The 17,530-nt window shown below is 38.5% G+C and overlaps 1 protein-coding gene and 1 long non-coding RNA gene across 9 annotated transcripts in view; both read right to left on the bottom strand.

Moving 5' to 3' along the window:
* Positions 1-1,762: 1,762 nt before the first annotated feature.
* Positions 1,763-6,900, bottom strand: LOC132106257 (uncharacterized). Its single transcript, XR_009424088.1, has 3 exons — positions 6,789-6,900; positions 2,751-2,939; positions 1,763-2,642 (listed from the first exon to the last, which is right to left on the bottom strand). It is a non-coding gene; the product is annotated as an uncharacterized LOC132106257 (long non-coding RNA).
* Positions 6,901-12,172: 5,272 nt separating this feature from the next.
* The window catches only part of LOC132105639 (filamin-C-like), a 49,618-nt gene continuing 44,260 nt past the window's right edge, over positions 12,173-17,530 (bottom strand). For all 8 annotated transcript variants that reach the window (XM_059510920.1, XM_059510921.1, XM_059510922.1 and 5 more), the window contains 8 exons: positions 16,541-16,810; positions 15,698-15,835; positions 15,487-15,602; positions 14,966-15,098; positions 14,104-14,280; positions 13,798-14,016; positions 13,224-13,430; positions 12,173-13,145 (listed from right to left, as the gene is read on the bottom strand). In XM_059510920.1, coding sequence (XP_059366903.1) covers positions 12,958-13,145; positions 13,224-13,430; positions 13,798-14,016; positions 14,104-14,280; positions 14,966-15,098; positions 15,487-15,602; positions 15,698-15,835; positions 16,541-16,810 — 1,448 coding nt within the window. In that variant the 3' untranslated portion in view covers positions 12,173-12,957. The remainder of the gene's footprint in view (positions 13,146-13,223; positions 13,431-13,797; positions 14,017-14,103; positions 14,281-14,965; positions 15,099-15,486; positions 15,603-15,697; positions 15,836-16,540; positions 16,811-17,530) is intronic.

Below are 17,530 nucleotides of genomic sequence, written 5' to 3'. Positions count from 1 at the left end.
TGTGTATGGTTATGAGGCTGTGGCTGGCGCTCCAGTCATTTGAATAATGCATGCTGGGTAGTTTATGCATAAAGGACAAACATTTTGAGGTGCTGTGCAGTGGCTGAGAAGCCTCACGGGGACAAAAAATACTGAAGCCTCTTACACTTACGGCAGGACTGGGAAATATATTGAATATGCACGGAAACTTAGCAATGAATCTGCAGCTGTTATAAAATGTAGCATTACTGTAAATATTGTTATGATTTCAGTATGCTTTGGGCAGACTATTATGGTTTGTAAACAGAGTGTCATTATGGCCGCTTGGGGTTAAAACGAGAAATGGCCATGAACCAGTTCTGTCCGTTTCAACGAATCGATTCAAAACACTGAATCAATCATTAATTTACAATGTCACTCAAATGTTCACGGACGGCATTTTTCATAGTTCTTGCATTAGCGTTCACAAACAGAATTATTTATTGTTTACATTTTTTCAGTGTCCTACTTCTCGTCAAAAATCATTACTAAAGTCTACAAGCACTATATAAGGCCACTATTTTACTACACAAATCTTACAGCAAAGGTAGATTCTTTATTTATGTTATGATCTCTGCAAAATAAATTGGAAATCATACCTGGGACCTGTTTCATAAAAAAGGTTTACCAAACAAGCCAGGTTTATTTCAACTGGTCTGACTTACTGTCAGTTGATTTGGCTCAAAATAAGTCAGACTAACTGAAATAAGCCTGGCTTTATTGGTAAACTTGTTTTATGGAACAGGCCCCAGTATCATGAAATAAGCCACAAACAAATTTAGTAATAAACAGACAACATCCATTTGGACTATTTGTGCATAGTGTTCACGTTTGGAGAATACTGATGGATTGATGTTTAGTTTGCATTTATTTAAAGGCATTTACATTTTAAGTTTCCAATGAATTATATTGTCATATCAGCATTCAAAATTAAAATATTATAAGTGAAGGCCAGAGTGCGCTGTGGGCCAGAGATATGATGTCATATGCGGATATGATGTCTCAAGCACCCATTTCCATTTATGGACAGAACCATGTTTAGAATTATTAGAAACATTATGACAGATGAAACATGGAGATAATAAATATAGTAGCAAAAATATTATGCCTTGCATAGAGCACACATAGGATAAAATAGAAATCACTAGGTTCTATACTACTTTTCACACTACATTGTGAGATGATATGAAGAGAAAAATAGGAAAAGTTGAAGTGTAATCTGTAAATCTATAGCACTTATACCAAGTTATCATGCTAAATGGCCAAGACAGGCACATGTTGTTCTTTGTTATTGTATATTATGATGGATTTATTAATTTTTTTTGGTAAGAAAGACGTTGTTATTACAGATGGGTGATTATGTACCTGTAAGATGTTTGTCATCAAATAAATGTAACACACAGGTAAGGACAGGTGTCAAATGTGCAGAATAATAACAAAATAATATTTATAGCTCCACCAGCAAAAGGGTGGGAAATGTTTGCAATGTGCAGACAGACACATGAATGGGGAGGTTTGCAGCATATCAGGCATGAGATAAAAGAGTGAATGAGTGTGGAAAATGTACGTTTTTTTATTTATTTTTGTAGCTTAATGAAAAGAAATCAACATGACTTGACGGAAATCATGCTTCATCTGTGAGTTATAAACTAAAGGCTTTTGGCTGCTTTTAAAAGGTACAGGCCCTTCATTACATCCCACCCCTACATCACGTTTCTCCATCAACAGAGAAAATAAAACTGCATTTGTCAAGCCATTTTATTGCATGCATGCACAGACACAAATAAAAGCACAGAATGGCCCTCACATTTTATGTTGCATGCATTACGACACACAATTCCAAGTATGAATAGATGAATGGGACACCACTGAGATGTACTGTATGGCGCAAAATGAAAAATACACACACACACAGTCCTGCCTGCACTACTGGCCCACTTCCCCCAAGGTTTCTACTTTTGTCCAGAACAACTGGGTTAGCAGATAAGAGACCGAAAAGTATAATAATGAGGGAGAGGGAGAGACAGTTAAAATATATCAGCAGAGGAAGACTGGTGTAAGTTTATTAGGAACAGACATTTGCATGTTTATGTTTAATTTCTTTCTGCAGAAAAGTGTGAAATCTACTCATGCATTTCATCTCTGAGGTGTGAACGCTTCAAAGTGACTGCCACTGATCTTATAAAAGAACAAAAAGAATAGAAGATGAGATATAAGAAAAAGGGAAAAAAAGTGATGCTTGGATCCTCTGGTCTGTTAATGGGTTGGACCGATACGTCATTCCTCCTGGATTAGAATTCCGGCTCTTATAAATAGGAGGAGTATTTTTATCCCTCGGTCTTCTCCTCCACCTCCTCTTTCCTTCCTACTCTGAATAGTATTAATTGCAAATCATCCGTTCAGCCTAATAATACACATAATAAAAGCAACAAATGCAAGAGCGTGAATGCCATCAGAAGCCATTTATGGTTTTGATGAAGGCTCTGCAATCTTATAGCTCACTGAGTTTAGAAAAAAAAACAGGTCTTGAAATCAAGTCAAGATGATCAGAGAGGGCAAAATGGCAGCAGAGAGATTGTTAGTGTGCTGGCTGCAGTGGTCTATTTAGCTGCTGCCCAGATGGTCTGAGGGAGGAAAAAAACTAAGCGTTAATCACCATCGCTAACCCGCATCATGAAAACGTGCTATCAGAAATATTTATGGCTAATTTTAAAAACTTTTTATCCTCAAACCTTTCATGTGATGCAATGAATCTATCAACTAATCTAAGGTGACGTGATCTTGTTGGAGAGGAAGGTTGGCAGTTCTTTCTTGGCATCTATGGTTCCATGAAGAAGCTTTAAAATGATAGTTCGCCCAAAATTACCATTCCGTCATCATTGTTAATTCCCCTTCGAGTTGTTCCAAACCTGTATGAATATCTGAAATTCAGTGGGGAACAGGGAACAAAATCTCTTATCATACAGGTAAATGACAGAATTTTCATTTTTGGGTAAACTATTCCTTGATAGACCCATTCACACAAATGACAATAACTATAACATTAATAATTAAGACTAAATGTAATAGAATAGCAGAGTCCACACCTAAACTGTAATGCTAACAGCACAGAGTTGGTTAGTTGGTTTTTTTTCCACCAACTAATGAACGATAAAAAAAATTGACAGCTAATCATAATCCATCCTGCTTTAAAGAGCACAATCGCACAAAACGCAGCAGACATCATAAATACACCGTTAGCTAATAATAATCAGAATGTTATCATGTGATAGTATCTAATATAGTTATTGTTATAGTTCATCGTGTGAATGGGCCTCAACACTTCAAACTCACTAACCATTTGTGGAACAGCTTCTGTTTTCTGTCTCAATCTGATCAATCAGATAAATATTACTGGTCTAACATAATTTATATGATTTTCACGTTCAATTATTGTTCACATAGTGTCTGCTGCCACCAAGTGGACAGATGACTCAAACATACACTCATCTACTAAAACGAGATATTCCATAAATACACAAACGTGCATTGTGTGCACATATATAAGGTCCTCTGTCTGTACGCCCAGAAACACATTTACACACAGAGAGCTCAATACATTGGCATGCTGTATCACAGCACCTTAATAATTTACCTCTCCTCCTGCTGCTGCCACAGAATTGCATTGCTCTCAGAGTATCAATTGAAACTCCTATTCATGATTCATGAGGGGAAAAAATTGAAGACAGTGTATTTTTTACATTAGCATGGATTAGGATTTAGCATGCTGGGGGTTCAACAGCACAGACCGTGAACATCACATGTACGTATTTTCATACATGGCTGCATGACACATATGAATTAATCAGTGTTGCCGAAGGGTGTTTATACTTGGAAGTGTGCTCGCTTTCAAATTTAGATGTGTGCTTAGTTGTAAGTGAAAAAGCAGGTGATGGAAATTTCCCATCATGCCCACAATCTGTCCTCTCCCCCAGTAAACTCAGCAGATTGCATTTTCTGATAAGACAACCAACCCCTTCCATTAAACAGCGTTGCCATGACGCCTGAGGAATAGTGAGGAAACACTCCAGCATCCACCTCGACACCTACCATCACCATAAGAAGCGTTGTCTTACGGCACACGAGGACTGAAATATTCGAACTGTTAATGGTTCCTGAAATCCGTCATGGTGCTTTCTGCTGTTATGAACACTTATGTTGGCTTGACAAATACTCAGGGTCAGCGGGGTTTCTAAAAGTGCAATGTCTTTCCTAACCAGTCAAACTTACACTTTTCCAGAAGCAGATGGTTAAAAATAAAACAACAAAAACTCTTTAAATGTCCTGTTTAAATGTTATAGTGGAGAATTCAAGCAACATCCAGAATGTTCATAAAATGAAATGCCAACTGTCAACGCTTTTAAGCAAAGCATCTTAAAACAGAAGCTGTGTCTCATTTCGAAGACGGCTGCCGACAAATTAAATGCAGCAAATTAGTTCAGATACTCAAATTTGATTGGCTGAGAAACAAGTCGTAACGATCCAAAAGCGCAGAGACTTTTCACTGTTTTCATATCAATTTCCATAGTCTTTTTTTTTTCGTTTAAAACAACTTTCGTGAACAATGATAACTTTAATCAATAAAACATTTGAGTTCAGAGTTGTTTTTGATACATTTGCCAACCATGGACTGTATTACTAGAGAGGTTCTTCAATGACTCAGTTGGCAACCAGTAAATGTCTGTATGAGTGAGTCAGTGAATCATTCACTCAAACAATTTATTCATAAATGATTCATTCTGAAACAAAACAAGTGACTGGTTGCATCTGAAATCCAAAACGTAGGCACTTCTGAATAAGAAGTGACAAGTGAAGTGACAACCTGACAAGTGACTGATTTGTTTAATTTATTTTCACATGCACAATGTTATTTCTGAATAGGAATCACCACAATCAGTAATTTCGAGTGAGGATGAACAATTTTTCCATACAGCTGGTTGATTTGACATTGACGTCTGTGTGACCTTTAAACAAAGAACATTTTTTAACTTCTTAACTTTAGCTAATGTGAGCCATATCTTTACTAAATATTAACTTATTGCTAATTATTATTGATCCATTTTCTAAAAAAAAAATAACACATTTACCTTTTTCCTCTTTTTAAATTTAAAACGACTCATAAAATCTGTCAACCTTTAAAACACACAGAAATGGCGTTTGTTCTGGTTGACTCTTCTCAGTTTGCGTCACAATCCACAGGAGATTAAGGCCACTTAATCAAACACTGTCAAAGGAAGGACAGTACGCCCCGCTATACCTCCATATACCTCCAGCCACAGGTGCAAGGTCATTTACGTTGCTAAGCGGTTTTCCCACACACACAACCAGGCGTTTAAATTCTCTCTCTTTCCATGCCTTAAAATGGCTTTTCCCCTTTCCCTGTCCTTTTTTTCTCTATAACGAGAAATCCGTTTGAACAACTCCACTGTGACTCGGTGTTAGAAATATGCAGCTTTAATTCTGAGCCCCAGAGCCTTTATTGCCATTTACATCCTCATTACAAATGACCAGGAATCCATTAGGTTCCTGTCATCCCCCGTATCTCATTAAGATGGGTTCTGTCTAGCCCACTCCTGGAGGCCCAGCCCAGGGACAAAAAGAAAGTAGAGATCAAGCACCTTTCAGGAGGATGTTCACATACTGATGAGGTGACGGGGTGCAGCCACTAGGCATCTCTCTATCTTTATTTGCAGAAAGAGAGTTCTTGGGATATATGGATAGTGCGGTGGCTGAGAGCATAAGATAAAATGCATATGAAGGGATCAGGTTGACCTGTGGGCCTAGAAGGGGCCAGTTACTTAAGTCAGTCTTTAACTCCCATAATGCTCTTTGAATATCATGCATGATTTCATAGATAACCTATTGAATTCAGCCTATTTGAACTCTTGCCTCTACAGAGAATAATCATACTGAGATTATAATTAAAGAGAGTAAAGGGCCCTCCGCAAGGAAGACACCTATTATAATAACTAAAACAGTTAAGTTTTGATAACTCTATGAGTATAGTGAAGTCTACACATAAGGTGTTTATTTTGTGATAATAAATGGCTGTGCATTATCCTAATTATTATATGGTTATATGGTGAATACACAATGGGTGCTTTTGAAAAACTGCTTCTTGAAGCTTCAAAACCTTTGCAAATAAATTTTTTCGAACCAGTGATTTGGAGTGTTTATCAAATTGTCACTTAATTCAGTATACAAAATCTCAATGGGTTTTAGGCTACATGTCCCCAAAATAATTTTTGTATAATATTTTAATTGTATTTTTTTATTCATGTTCGGCCCAAGTTTTCGTTGCTTATACACGATTCTGACCAGCAGACGGCACCAGCGTGAAAGCGTGAAAAATCATTTTGCGAATCAATTGGTTCAGTTGATACAAAGGTTCGAAAATTTTCATTTCCCCCAAAACTAGATCTATACCTGTAGCCTATATTATCTTAAAGGGATAGTTCACTTTCAAAATAAATTTTGATATGTTTTAGCTTACCTCAAGGGCATCCAAGATGTAAGTTTCTTTGTTTCCGCAGTATTTCCCATTTGGATATTTTAGGTCAAACCGTTCTTGTCTGTGACTCATATAATGGAGGTCTATGGTCACCACCTCAAAGAGCATGCACAGAGGAGTCTAAATTAAACAATTCCCCATCGTAAGTACACATTGATGACCTAAGACACGAAACGAGCGGTTTGTGTAAGAAAACGAACAGTATTTATATCATTTTTACCTCTTGTACACAACCATGTCCAAGTGATCTGAGGGCACGCGTGCTTCCTGTTGTGTGACTTGTGCGTGCGCTCTGGCTTAGTCTGTGCAAGCTCGGAAAGCGCCGGAAGTGATCTCTCGCGCGTGTATGTCACTCATTGTTTACACTTACTGTCTATGGTTTACACAGAGATTTCGTAAGTGTTACTTTTCACTGTTAAGATTTAAACATATTTATACGTACAGGAAATTGCAATGGAAGATGAATTCAATATATCAACAGACAACGTTGAATTTGACACAACCAGAATACACAGATCAAGTACTCAGAGCGATGGAGGAAGCATCCACTGCAGCAGTACGTCTTCAAGCCTCAGAGAGACAGAGATCTCTTCAAAATTGGTGGTGTTTTAAGTAGCAAGTGTTGTGAGATGCCAACAGAAGTGGAAAGCATACGTTGTCACGAATGGAACATAGCAAAGCCACAACTACAAGACGACGACGAGGACATTGACAGGATCGCATCACACACCTGCCTGACTGAAGATCCTGAGTTCCTTTCATAGGTCACTTCAATGCTGCGGTGACGTCACCGTATGGAAACACCTCTCGGTGGGACGAATGTCTGAAGCCCTATACCATCCCGCCAATCCTATTGGCCAAATAGCGCTTGGCACCGCCCTACGCATGCGTACGCATCGTATACCTGAGTGGCGCGCGCTATTTCGCTCAGATTTCATTTCCTTCAGGAAAGCGAATTATTTGTGCCCTAAGGAAACCATCTCGCATTCTCAGCGTTTTTTTCTTCGAGCAGTGTTCAACTCCTCTTCGGGACACGATGAGTCAACGAAAGGTAAGAGCCGTATAATGGGTTTATCACGGGGAGGCACTACATGTTCTCTCCGTAATAGCCTGCGGCTACAGTTCTGCGCTCTGGAGTGTATTTTCTATAGGTCGCCTCGCGTCTAACCCCCACCGTTATGCTTCTGCGGTCGCCGAGGCGCCGCACGAGGTGGTGGTTTGGGGCGATGTGTGTGGCTTGGACTATGAATACAGTGATGCGCTAGAGTTTTTTCCACTTTGCTCTCTCCCCACTCGAGTGTGTTAATCAGCAGATTTGCTTTTACAAACTATGTTTGTCCAAAGCGGCTTCGGACTCAGAGTAGGCTCTGGCCGGCACATGCGGTTCTCTCCCTCTGAGTGGACAGGAGAAACCCGCCTCCCCTTCCTCAGTGAGCTGTTGAATGTGGTTACCTGCGTGGTGGATAAACTATCCCCCCGTGAGCCGCTACCCTTCTTCATGGACCTCCACCAAGAGGTTTCGAGGTCCTGGAAGCAGCCTTAATCAGCACACGTCACGAACGCCGTGGGTTTCGCCACCATTGCTGACAACTCTCTAGCCAAACGGATCACGCCGAACTCGGCCGCGGCCTAAAGTCTCGTCGAAGGCGTGTCGAGTCGTGTCTAATCTCGGCAAATTTACTTCACTTTATGGCGGTTCTTAACGAGAAAGATATTACAACCGGAGGCTGTGAAAAAGCATCTCATTCCCTATTCAGGGAACCGTGGTTACATACGTAACCGAGATGTTTTCTCCGCTGTTGAGCGTTTTGCACATTGTGTTTAGTTTGCCACGTATAAACTGGAGACGACGTCCAATGCCAGAGGGACCCAATGACACGCTGTCAATAGAGTGAGTAATGTGTTGTATTTTTATTATATTCGCAACGATTATAGAAATTATTAAACAAATTAATTAATTACAATTACTGATCAAACGTTGCTGGCGGTTGGTAGCGTATCGTGTGGTAAACAGTAAACATTGAGGGGGGCGGATTTAAAAGCGCATTTAAGAAAAATCATTATAGCAATAAGATTGAATCGCCCTGATATAACAGTGAGTAAAGAGCCGATAATTACAACATTATGATAATCGTTACGGTGAGAAAGGAGAAGTGAATATATCTTTGAAACCGCTTTCAGATTTATTTGATATTTTTATTTATTTAAATTTTTATTTTATTTATTTATTTGAATTTTTTTTTTTTTTTTTTGGATGAACGATGAAGACAGCCAATCAAAATCCACCTGGATTTGCAAAACTGCATTGCACGATTGACGTTTGTGTTCAGGGTTCGAAATGACTTAGGACTCTTGGGGGGTCCCCTAAAATTTAATTATTAAAGGTTCTGAAGACTACCTTGCTAAACGATACACTGTAGGCAAAATTATATGGACCAGTGTTGAAGGTGGGATAATGGTCTTGGGCTGTTTTTCCCTTGCCCCGCTGCAAATACCTAGATACTTACATTGCCACCAACCCCTGCCATCCCACCCCTATAGGCACATAGACTAAAATGAAATTCTGAAAAATTAGCACTTCTTCTTGCTTTACTACTCCTTCCTCTTCTTCCTGAAAACAATTTCACCTGATGATTTGAGTAGCTCTTTTTGTAAAGTTCTAGGATGATTGGGGTAATTTTGTAGGGTAGGCCTAGTGCCTCTGCATAGAAAATAATAAACAAAGTACAAGCATATATAAATGCAATAGAACAAAAATACATGTGAAATAAAGCAGTGCTTTTGGTTTCTCAGGTAAATTAACTGCATTAAGTTACAGACATTGAATAATCAAATGTAAAATAACACTGCCTTCACTGTATACATTAAATATGGTTCATACAATTAAAGCTGCAGTCGGTAACTTTTGACGCTCTAGCGATTAATAAACAGAACTGCTTGCGTGTTGTGGAAGGACATTGTAGCCGGAGCTACTTCTCTCTGTTTATGTCTATGAAGAATCACAAAGGTACTGGGTTACTCCGCCGCGGTACCCCTGAAGCAATCTAAAATAGTCCGAATATAAACACTTATTATAGGTGTAAAAAAAAAAGTTATGGACTGCAGCTCTGATTGGTTGTTTCTTACCGCTCCCGGTAAAGAAACAACCAATCAGAGCTGCGGTCCATAACTTTTTTTGTGTTCAAAGTATACAAAATGTATATAATAAGCGAGTACACCATGAATCCATTTTCCAAACTGTGTTTTTAGCCTGTCCTGGATCACTAGGGTACACCTATAATAAGTGTTTATATTCGGACTATTTTAGATTGCTTCAGGGGTACCGCGGCGGAGTAACCCAGTACCTTTGTGATTCTTCATAGACATAAACAGAGAGAAGTAGCTCCGGCTACAATGTCCTTCCGCAACACGCAAGCAGTTCTGTTTATTAACCGCTAGAGCGTCAAAAGTTACAGACTGCAGCTTTAATACAGTTTACCTTTAGCTACAAAAATGTTTTTTCTCTTTCTCTTTTGTTTTTTGATTAACTTTGGTGACAAAAAGCTGCAGGTATATTGGGTTGCTGCCCCTTTAAGACGAATGCATGTATCTAATGACACGCATCTGTTTTCTTTCTCTGACTGCCTTTACGGGGAAACTCGTTGAAACGGACACTTTGACTTATTTTTTCGAGCACATCGTTATTTTTTTTTTTTTTCGTTCAAACACAAATTTATAAGAAAGACAAGGGAATTCGGTATTCACGAACTTCACGTGCTGTCTGCGACTGCCTGGACCTGCGCGCCGACAGACAGACTAGTCTACATAACCTACTGATACAGCAAAGACAACGTAGGCAGTTTTGACGCCAAAATAGGCTACAGCATATTTCGTTCTGTATTGACAGGGAGTTTTTTAAGCAGAATTTGATGAGAATTTGATGCAGTTGCAGATACCATAGAGAGTAAAAGAAACAATAGGCGGGAGGCGCCGAAAAGCGCGCTGTTTTTGCATCCCTGATATCTACAATTTCCCACAACAGCCATGTTATCACATAAGCACAATTTACCCTTGAAAAAAAGTCGGTGATCTTTCTTTTTCCTCTTTTTCTTTCCATGTGCAGGATTCCAAATTAAGAAAAATAATATTAGCTTCTTTACCAAGCTCTCATGTACATTCATGCTAAAATCACATTCACTTTAATCAACTCACAGACTTGAATTAAGTCCTGGTTATCTTTCGTAATCACTGACTGGACAAGTAGATTGTTAAGCTAGCTTTGAATAACTAGTCTAGCTGCTCGTTCTGCTGTTAGCTGGCAGATCATTTGGCTTCATACACATAAGTTACAGCTAGCAAGACACTTTGACAAACGTACTCTTCTAATCATTACACTGGGTATCTAGTTAATGCAACTCTTGATATAGGAACTCGAACTCCTAATATTTTACTATAAGCAATTATGGAGATAAACACAATCGAAGCACTTACAGGATTTTCATTCAGGATTTCACTCTTTGTGATGTCTCGTTTTGCCGTGTTCATCTAGTACGTGTCTGCGGGAGCACCACAACAACAATCTGTGATGCTGAACTCACATTTAGCTAATAGCTGCCCTGATTGCTGCCTCGCGCTAGGAAATAAATTAATTACTGTTATAAATACAAAACGTCACTAAAACCTATAATTTTCACAATAATTTTTAATGTTAAAATATATTTGTTGGGGACCCCCCAAAATCCAAAAATGAATTCTTATGCGGGGTCCCTATTGATTTATGGAGGGTCCGAGACCCCACCCCCCAGACCCCCCTCATTTCGAACCCTGTTTGTATTTAACGAGAGAATGACGCCCTGTGATGCGAGAAATACAAAAGGTATGATCTTTAAAGTATTAGGAAACACCTGGCCACAGGATACCAAGAATGGCCAATCAGAATCAGGTTTTCTAGAACCCTAGAACGTGCCATGGTTAAAGAAAAGCAATAGATCTTCCTCAACCAATTTGTCCAAAGAAAGCAGATGGTGGTTCTGCGAGCCTCTTCACCCTCCTCCTCCTCACTGCATCCGATTCCTGCACCTGTGGTCATCGATCACTATGAAAGCCCAAACCGAGCAATGTGGAACTCTATAGAACTGAAGTGAGTGACCGAAATATTCCAGCTTTTTCATATTTATTAGGACTCGGACATGATGATAGATGAGCAGAATATTGATGTCTGTAGCAAAATAGCACGCTTGTCTGAACCGATGGGTTCATATAACTGAGAATTTTAAATGACTTCCATTGATTTATCTGGGATAAATTGGGGTAGTACTGCTATTTTAAATGGCAATCAATGGTATAATTCAAACACTGACCTGAAGGACCTTTTCTCCTGGCCAATGCAGCTTCCATTGATTGAGTTTGTAACTAATACCTCATTAACTGCACCTGGTATTCACTAGTGAGAGAGCGCCCTCTAGTGGCTGCAAATGCAACAAACAAATGGCAAGAAAGCAAAACATGCATAAATATACTCATGTTTTTACATTTGTCGTGTTGGATGGCTAATAATTATTATTATTATGTATTTATGAAAAAATGTTGATATGATATGAAAAAAAGGCTTCAATAAACGTCACGTTAGCAATTAAAACTTTAATATGCCAGCACAGTTTTACCAAACAGTAGATTAAAATATCAAACAATTAGTGTTTCTCCATACATTTCTATTTTAAATTCATACATATAAAATCACTATAAAATGTTGCTCTTTAACATCCTCGCTGTAAAAACTGTGGGATTTCAAACATTCACATGCTGAACGGTTTTTGCTACACCGCTTGGTACAAAAAAAAAAACATCTAACCAATCACGCAACCCAGTCTGCAGGGGTGCTGGGCCACTCGGGACCGGTTTAGACCCAGTGTGAGTCTGAACCTGGTCCACTAGGACTTAAATATCAGGCTTTCTCCATTCAATCTAAACCCTTGATTAGGACTGGCTTCAAACCTAGTCCAGACTAAATCGTGTTATTTCAACAACAACAAAAAATAAGACCAGTTTTAGCATTAGATTTAAAACAAAACAAAAATTGATTAAATAATTCAGCTGTTAAATTATGTCTGTAAATGGTCCGGACAGTAACTTCACTGGTTACAAGATGGATGTGATTTAGCACGAAGCGTTTTCAAATGAGCATTTCACCATTCAAACATTCTCTAGTCTCACAACATCTAAAATAACAGAGTACAACACAAATAGCAGTGTGAAATGAGCACATAATGGACTTTGGATAAAGAGTATGCAGATATAGAAGAGGTTTTCTTGATTAATATGTCATGAAAAGGCATTGTCGGTGAATCCCGTCTCTTTCCCAGGACGATCAGTAGAGTCTTTGCATAGAGGAGAGGGGCTTAAGACAGTCTTTAAGGCACGGTGACGTGGAAAGGGCTTCCGGGCACCATTTCTTCACCCCATTTGACTATCAGGATGTAGTCGCCTTTCTCCTTCACTGTGTATGTGACATTGTACATTCTGTTGCCCATGTGTTTGACGTACACTTCCTCACAGGGAGTCTTTGGCCCGTGCACTCCTACCATCAACATATTTGTCCCTGACAAAACAAAATAAAAACTGTTTAGTCATCTGCATGGGTAAAATACAAAAACATGTCTTGTCCAGAAAGCTGTACCTGCTTTACTGCAGTCCACTGTGAAGGTGTTCTTCTGGCCAATGAAGGCTTTGGAGAGTCCGGCCCCCCTGGAGATCACCTTACTGGCGTCGGACGAGAACTTTGGCAGAGTAGAGAAAGATCCGGCCACTGAGGACGATTTCATGACCGTTTCCACCAGAACCGATGACGTTTCGTGTAGAGAGTGTCCTCCAGACAGACGTGTACCTGGAAGAGAGGATTTCCTCTTATTATTCTGCTTCTTTATGAAAGTTGAGTTAAGGTGGAAAGATGTTGGCTGTCATTTGTCTCGATATCAAGTCACACATTTTTATAGTTGCCACAAGCTTGTGTAGTTTCAAATTCACTCCCTCATGTTGTATGACAATCCTGCCTGATCATATGTATTTGTCCTGTTTTTTATCATAATTTTATATATATTAATAATATTGTGATTTTGTGTTTTGTTTTTTGGGTGGACTACAGATAAAGTCCCCTTTGGCTAACTGTGTGTTAGCCGTCTCTGTGTCTGTCCGAGCATATGTAAAGAGCAGAAAAGGCCTTGTGTAATGTACTGTAGTGTGTGCTGTCTCACCAGAGACTTTGGCTTTGAAGGGGCTGCCCACGATATGCTGCGGCCCTCCGTATTTAATGGAGATGAGGTAGCTACCGGGAGCCATGGGTGTGTAGGTGACCTTGTATCCTTCTGGACACTCCTGACAATCCATCTTCACCTTCGATGGGCCGTCGATGGTGACCGACAGAGCTCCTGAGCCAGCGTTACACGTGTTTACAATGAAATCTGAAGGTACACCTGTGACGGATGAGATGAAGACAGTTAGTTTCTGTGTGTTTGTGTTTTAACACTCCTGACTGGCTGCTCATTGGTGTTGTACTGTACCTGTAGTTCCTCCCTCCAGTCCGGCCCCAAAAGCCGTCACCATTCCTGGATCTCCTGCCTGGCCGGGTTCCCCTACACGGATCTTGAAGGGACTGCCAGGGATGTGACTCCCGTTAAAACGGACATCGATGGAGTGGACGCCGTTCTCCCGTGGAATAAACCGTATGGCGTGTTTATCTGCACAAAAACAGGCATGCAGTGTTGAATAAGTTCAAATGCACCCTCTATCTAATTAATATGCGTTTTTTAATTTTACTGTGATCATATAGTAGATTTGGGTTCTCCGATAAATATTAATATATAACCTAAAATAATGTGATAGATAGATAGATAGATAGATAGATAGATAGATAGATAGATAGATAAAAAATTCATATTAATATAAATAAGATTAATAAAATATATTATAATAAAATATATAATGACTACATATCAAGTTGGATAATATAAATTATAATAATATATAACGTAAAATAAATATATAACATAAATAGTAATTCAAAATAATTAAATATTCTAAATTGTTTAAAGTAATGTATTGCATAATGAATAATACATAAAACTAATTTATTTAAAAAATAATAATTTTGTATAAATATAAATATATTTAAAGAAAACATAAATAAAAAAATATAAAATTATGAAAATAGAATACAAGTGGTATAATACAAAAACATACTAAATAATACAGACTCGTGATTTTTTTTATTATATTTGAAAAATACTACACTATATAAAATAATATAAAAAAATAGAGTATAATTATTTTTTTTATAAAACTAGATATGAATATTAATAATAATACATATAAATCATACAGTTTATTACAGACAAATAATTCCCCATGTGACTATATGCTCACCATTGTCTAGCTCGGTGATGTAACACTCCTCCACTGCTCCAGATGGTGTGTGAACCTTAGCATCAATCGCCCCTCGTGCTCCGTTCAGCTGCACGGCAAACGAGGCTTCTTGATTCACCTTCAGACCCATCTCCTGCACACACAGACACAGCCACACAGACTTCGAGTTTGAACAGTTTATGAATATCATCTAATCTTCAGAAGTTTAAAACTGAATATGTAAAGATGTGCCTTTCTCACTAAGCATATTCACAATGGCCAACATCAAAATGCTCTGCTACTTCGTCATGCTCATTTGTCTTTCTTGGGAAACTCCTTCTTCACTCTTTATGAAGGGAACTGCAAATACACTTGTCTCGCCTCATGATAAGCTGTCCTGTGCTCTCCATCAAGTGCTCTTATAGGAGGTGTGTTGATAAAGGAGCTGCCATCCGCTCTGGAGAGTCCCTGAATCACCCCCGTCCCGCTGCTACAGAGAAGAACGACTCGTGCTTGAGTGTGTCTGATCTGGAATCACTCACCTGCAGACTGGTGACGGTAAGCAGGCGGCCGTCATCTGACACTGATGCAATAGGAACGATAAAAGGGCTGTCTGGGATATGCTCGTCGTTAAATTTGATTGAAACTTCATAGTCCCCTGAAATTAAATAAATGAGAAAAAGAAGACAGAGTGTAATTTAAAATTATTCAAGGGGAAATGTCACTACTAAAGCAAACACTAGCTTGTAGTACCAGGTTCCTGCACTACATAGGCCACCCCACAGGAACCATCCTTCCTGTCCTCAAAAGAAATTTCGGCTTTGCTGGGCCCCTCAACAGCTATGGACAAACCGCCAGCGCCGGCCTCACGGGTCCAGATACTGAACTCAGCTAAAAAACACATAAAAAATAATGTTTTAATGTTCACAATATCCCAGAACAAAATAAAGAGTCAGTCTTGGTGTACTATTTTATTGTATACTATTACAATATTTATTAGTAGCCTATTTTAAATTAGCTTTTATATTTCCATTTTTATTACATTTTTTATTTTTATTTAGCTTTATTGTTTTTATTTCAGTTGTAGTTTCTAGTGGTTTAATTTCAGTAGTTCATCCTATTTTTATTATACTGTAGTTAGCAGCCAAACAAGGTTATAATACATAACTAAAATTAAAACCATAAAAAAACATATTTAACAAAAAATTTATTTTTGTTAAATAAATTAGGTTCAATTTGTTTTCGTTTTCTTTGAACAAAATAAAAGTTAATTAAAATAAACTAAAATTTAAACTTATTTCAGCTAGGTCAGCAAGTCAAAATTTCACATTTTCATTTAGTTTAACATTTATTTTTGAAATACCTAAAACTGAAATAAAAATGCTTTAAAAATAGACTAATCAAAATGTCTAAAACTTTAAATAAATTAAAATGAAAACATAAAAGGTAAATATAAAAAACGATTTCAAAATATTCAAACCTATAATAGCATCTCGATACTACAATAACAATATTGCCAATTTTTTTTTACATTTTAAATACATATTTTTCCATCAACTATTTTACTAAACAAGAACACAGCTTCTTGTCTCTTACCTGGAACTCCAGCCACGCCTCTGTCCAAACCAGTGCCACCAGCCCGAACCTTATGGGCCCCTCCCTCTCCCAAGGGCCCCACAGTGAACTGGAAGGGGCTTCCGGGGACATGCTGTCCCCTGTATTTGACATTGACAGTGTGGGGGCCCATCTCCTGAGGCACAAAACGCACACTATAGGTGCTGTCCTCTCCCTCTATGATCTCAGCGTCCTCTGTGTTGCCGCTGGGACTCGTCACCTGTGCAGTCATTTCCTGTGTACCTGATTCACCTGAGAGAGAGGAAGGGATTAGAGAATGAAAACACGAATGAGACATTTCAAATAACATTTCAGGCATTTCATCTATAAAAGAGGATGTTTTGGCTGGGCTGCCCACAGAGTTGAAGGCTGCTCAGATTTTCCAGCTCAGTTCTCCTGTCATAAATGTCTGCAGTGGAAAGTATGAGCTCATTCCCGCCGAAAACCCCATAAAAACACACATACCATGACATCACACGCACATACACAGCAACACGAAAAGAAACTTGTAATAGCTGCAAAACTTAAAGGGATAACATTCTGGTATCAATAATTCAGTTCAAATCAAAATTTTTGGGCAAGATAATAGAAAAAAAAATGTAGTTCCTAAATTATCTCTTTAAAGGGTAAGTTCACCGAAAAATGAAAATCAGCCCATGTTTTACTCACCCTCAAGGCATCTTAAGGTGTATATGACTTTCTTCCTTGAGACGAATCCATGAATCCTTGCTCTTCCAAGCATTATAATGGCACTGGACGGGTGTTTGTTTTTTTCAAAAGTCTAAAATTAGTCAAATAAAGTGCATCCATCCATAATAAATCATGCCTAACATGGCTCAATGGGGTCAATAAAGGCCTCCTGTAGTAAATCTATGCATTTTTGTAAGAAAAATCTTAAATATATCCATATTGTATCTATATTCAAAACATTATAAGCACTTTTCTTTAACTTTCGCAAACTGTCGTACATGG

This window comes from Carassius carassius, chromosome 26 (genome assembly GCF_963082965.1).
Source record: "Carassius carassius chromosome 26, fCarCar2.1, whole genome shotgun sequence".
Taxonomy (NCBI): Eukaryota; Metazoa; Chordata; class Actinopteri; order Cypriniformes; family Cyprinidae; genus Carassius; species Carassius carassius.
This window is presented reverse-complemented; position numbering and strand designations above follow the sequence as displayed.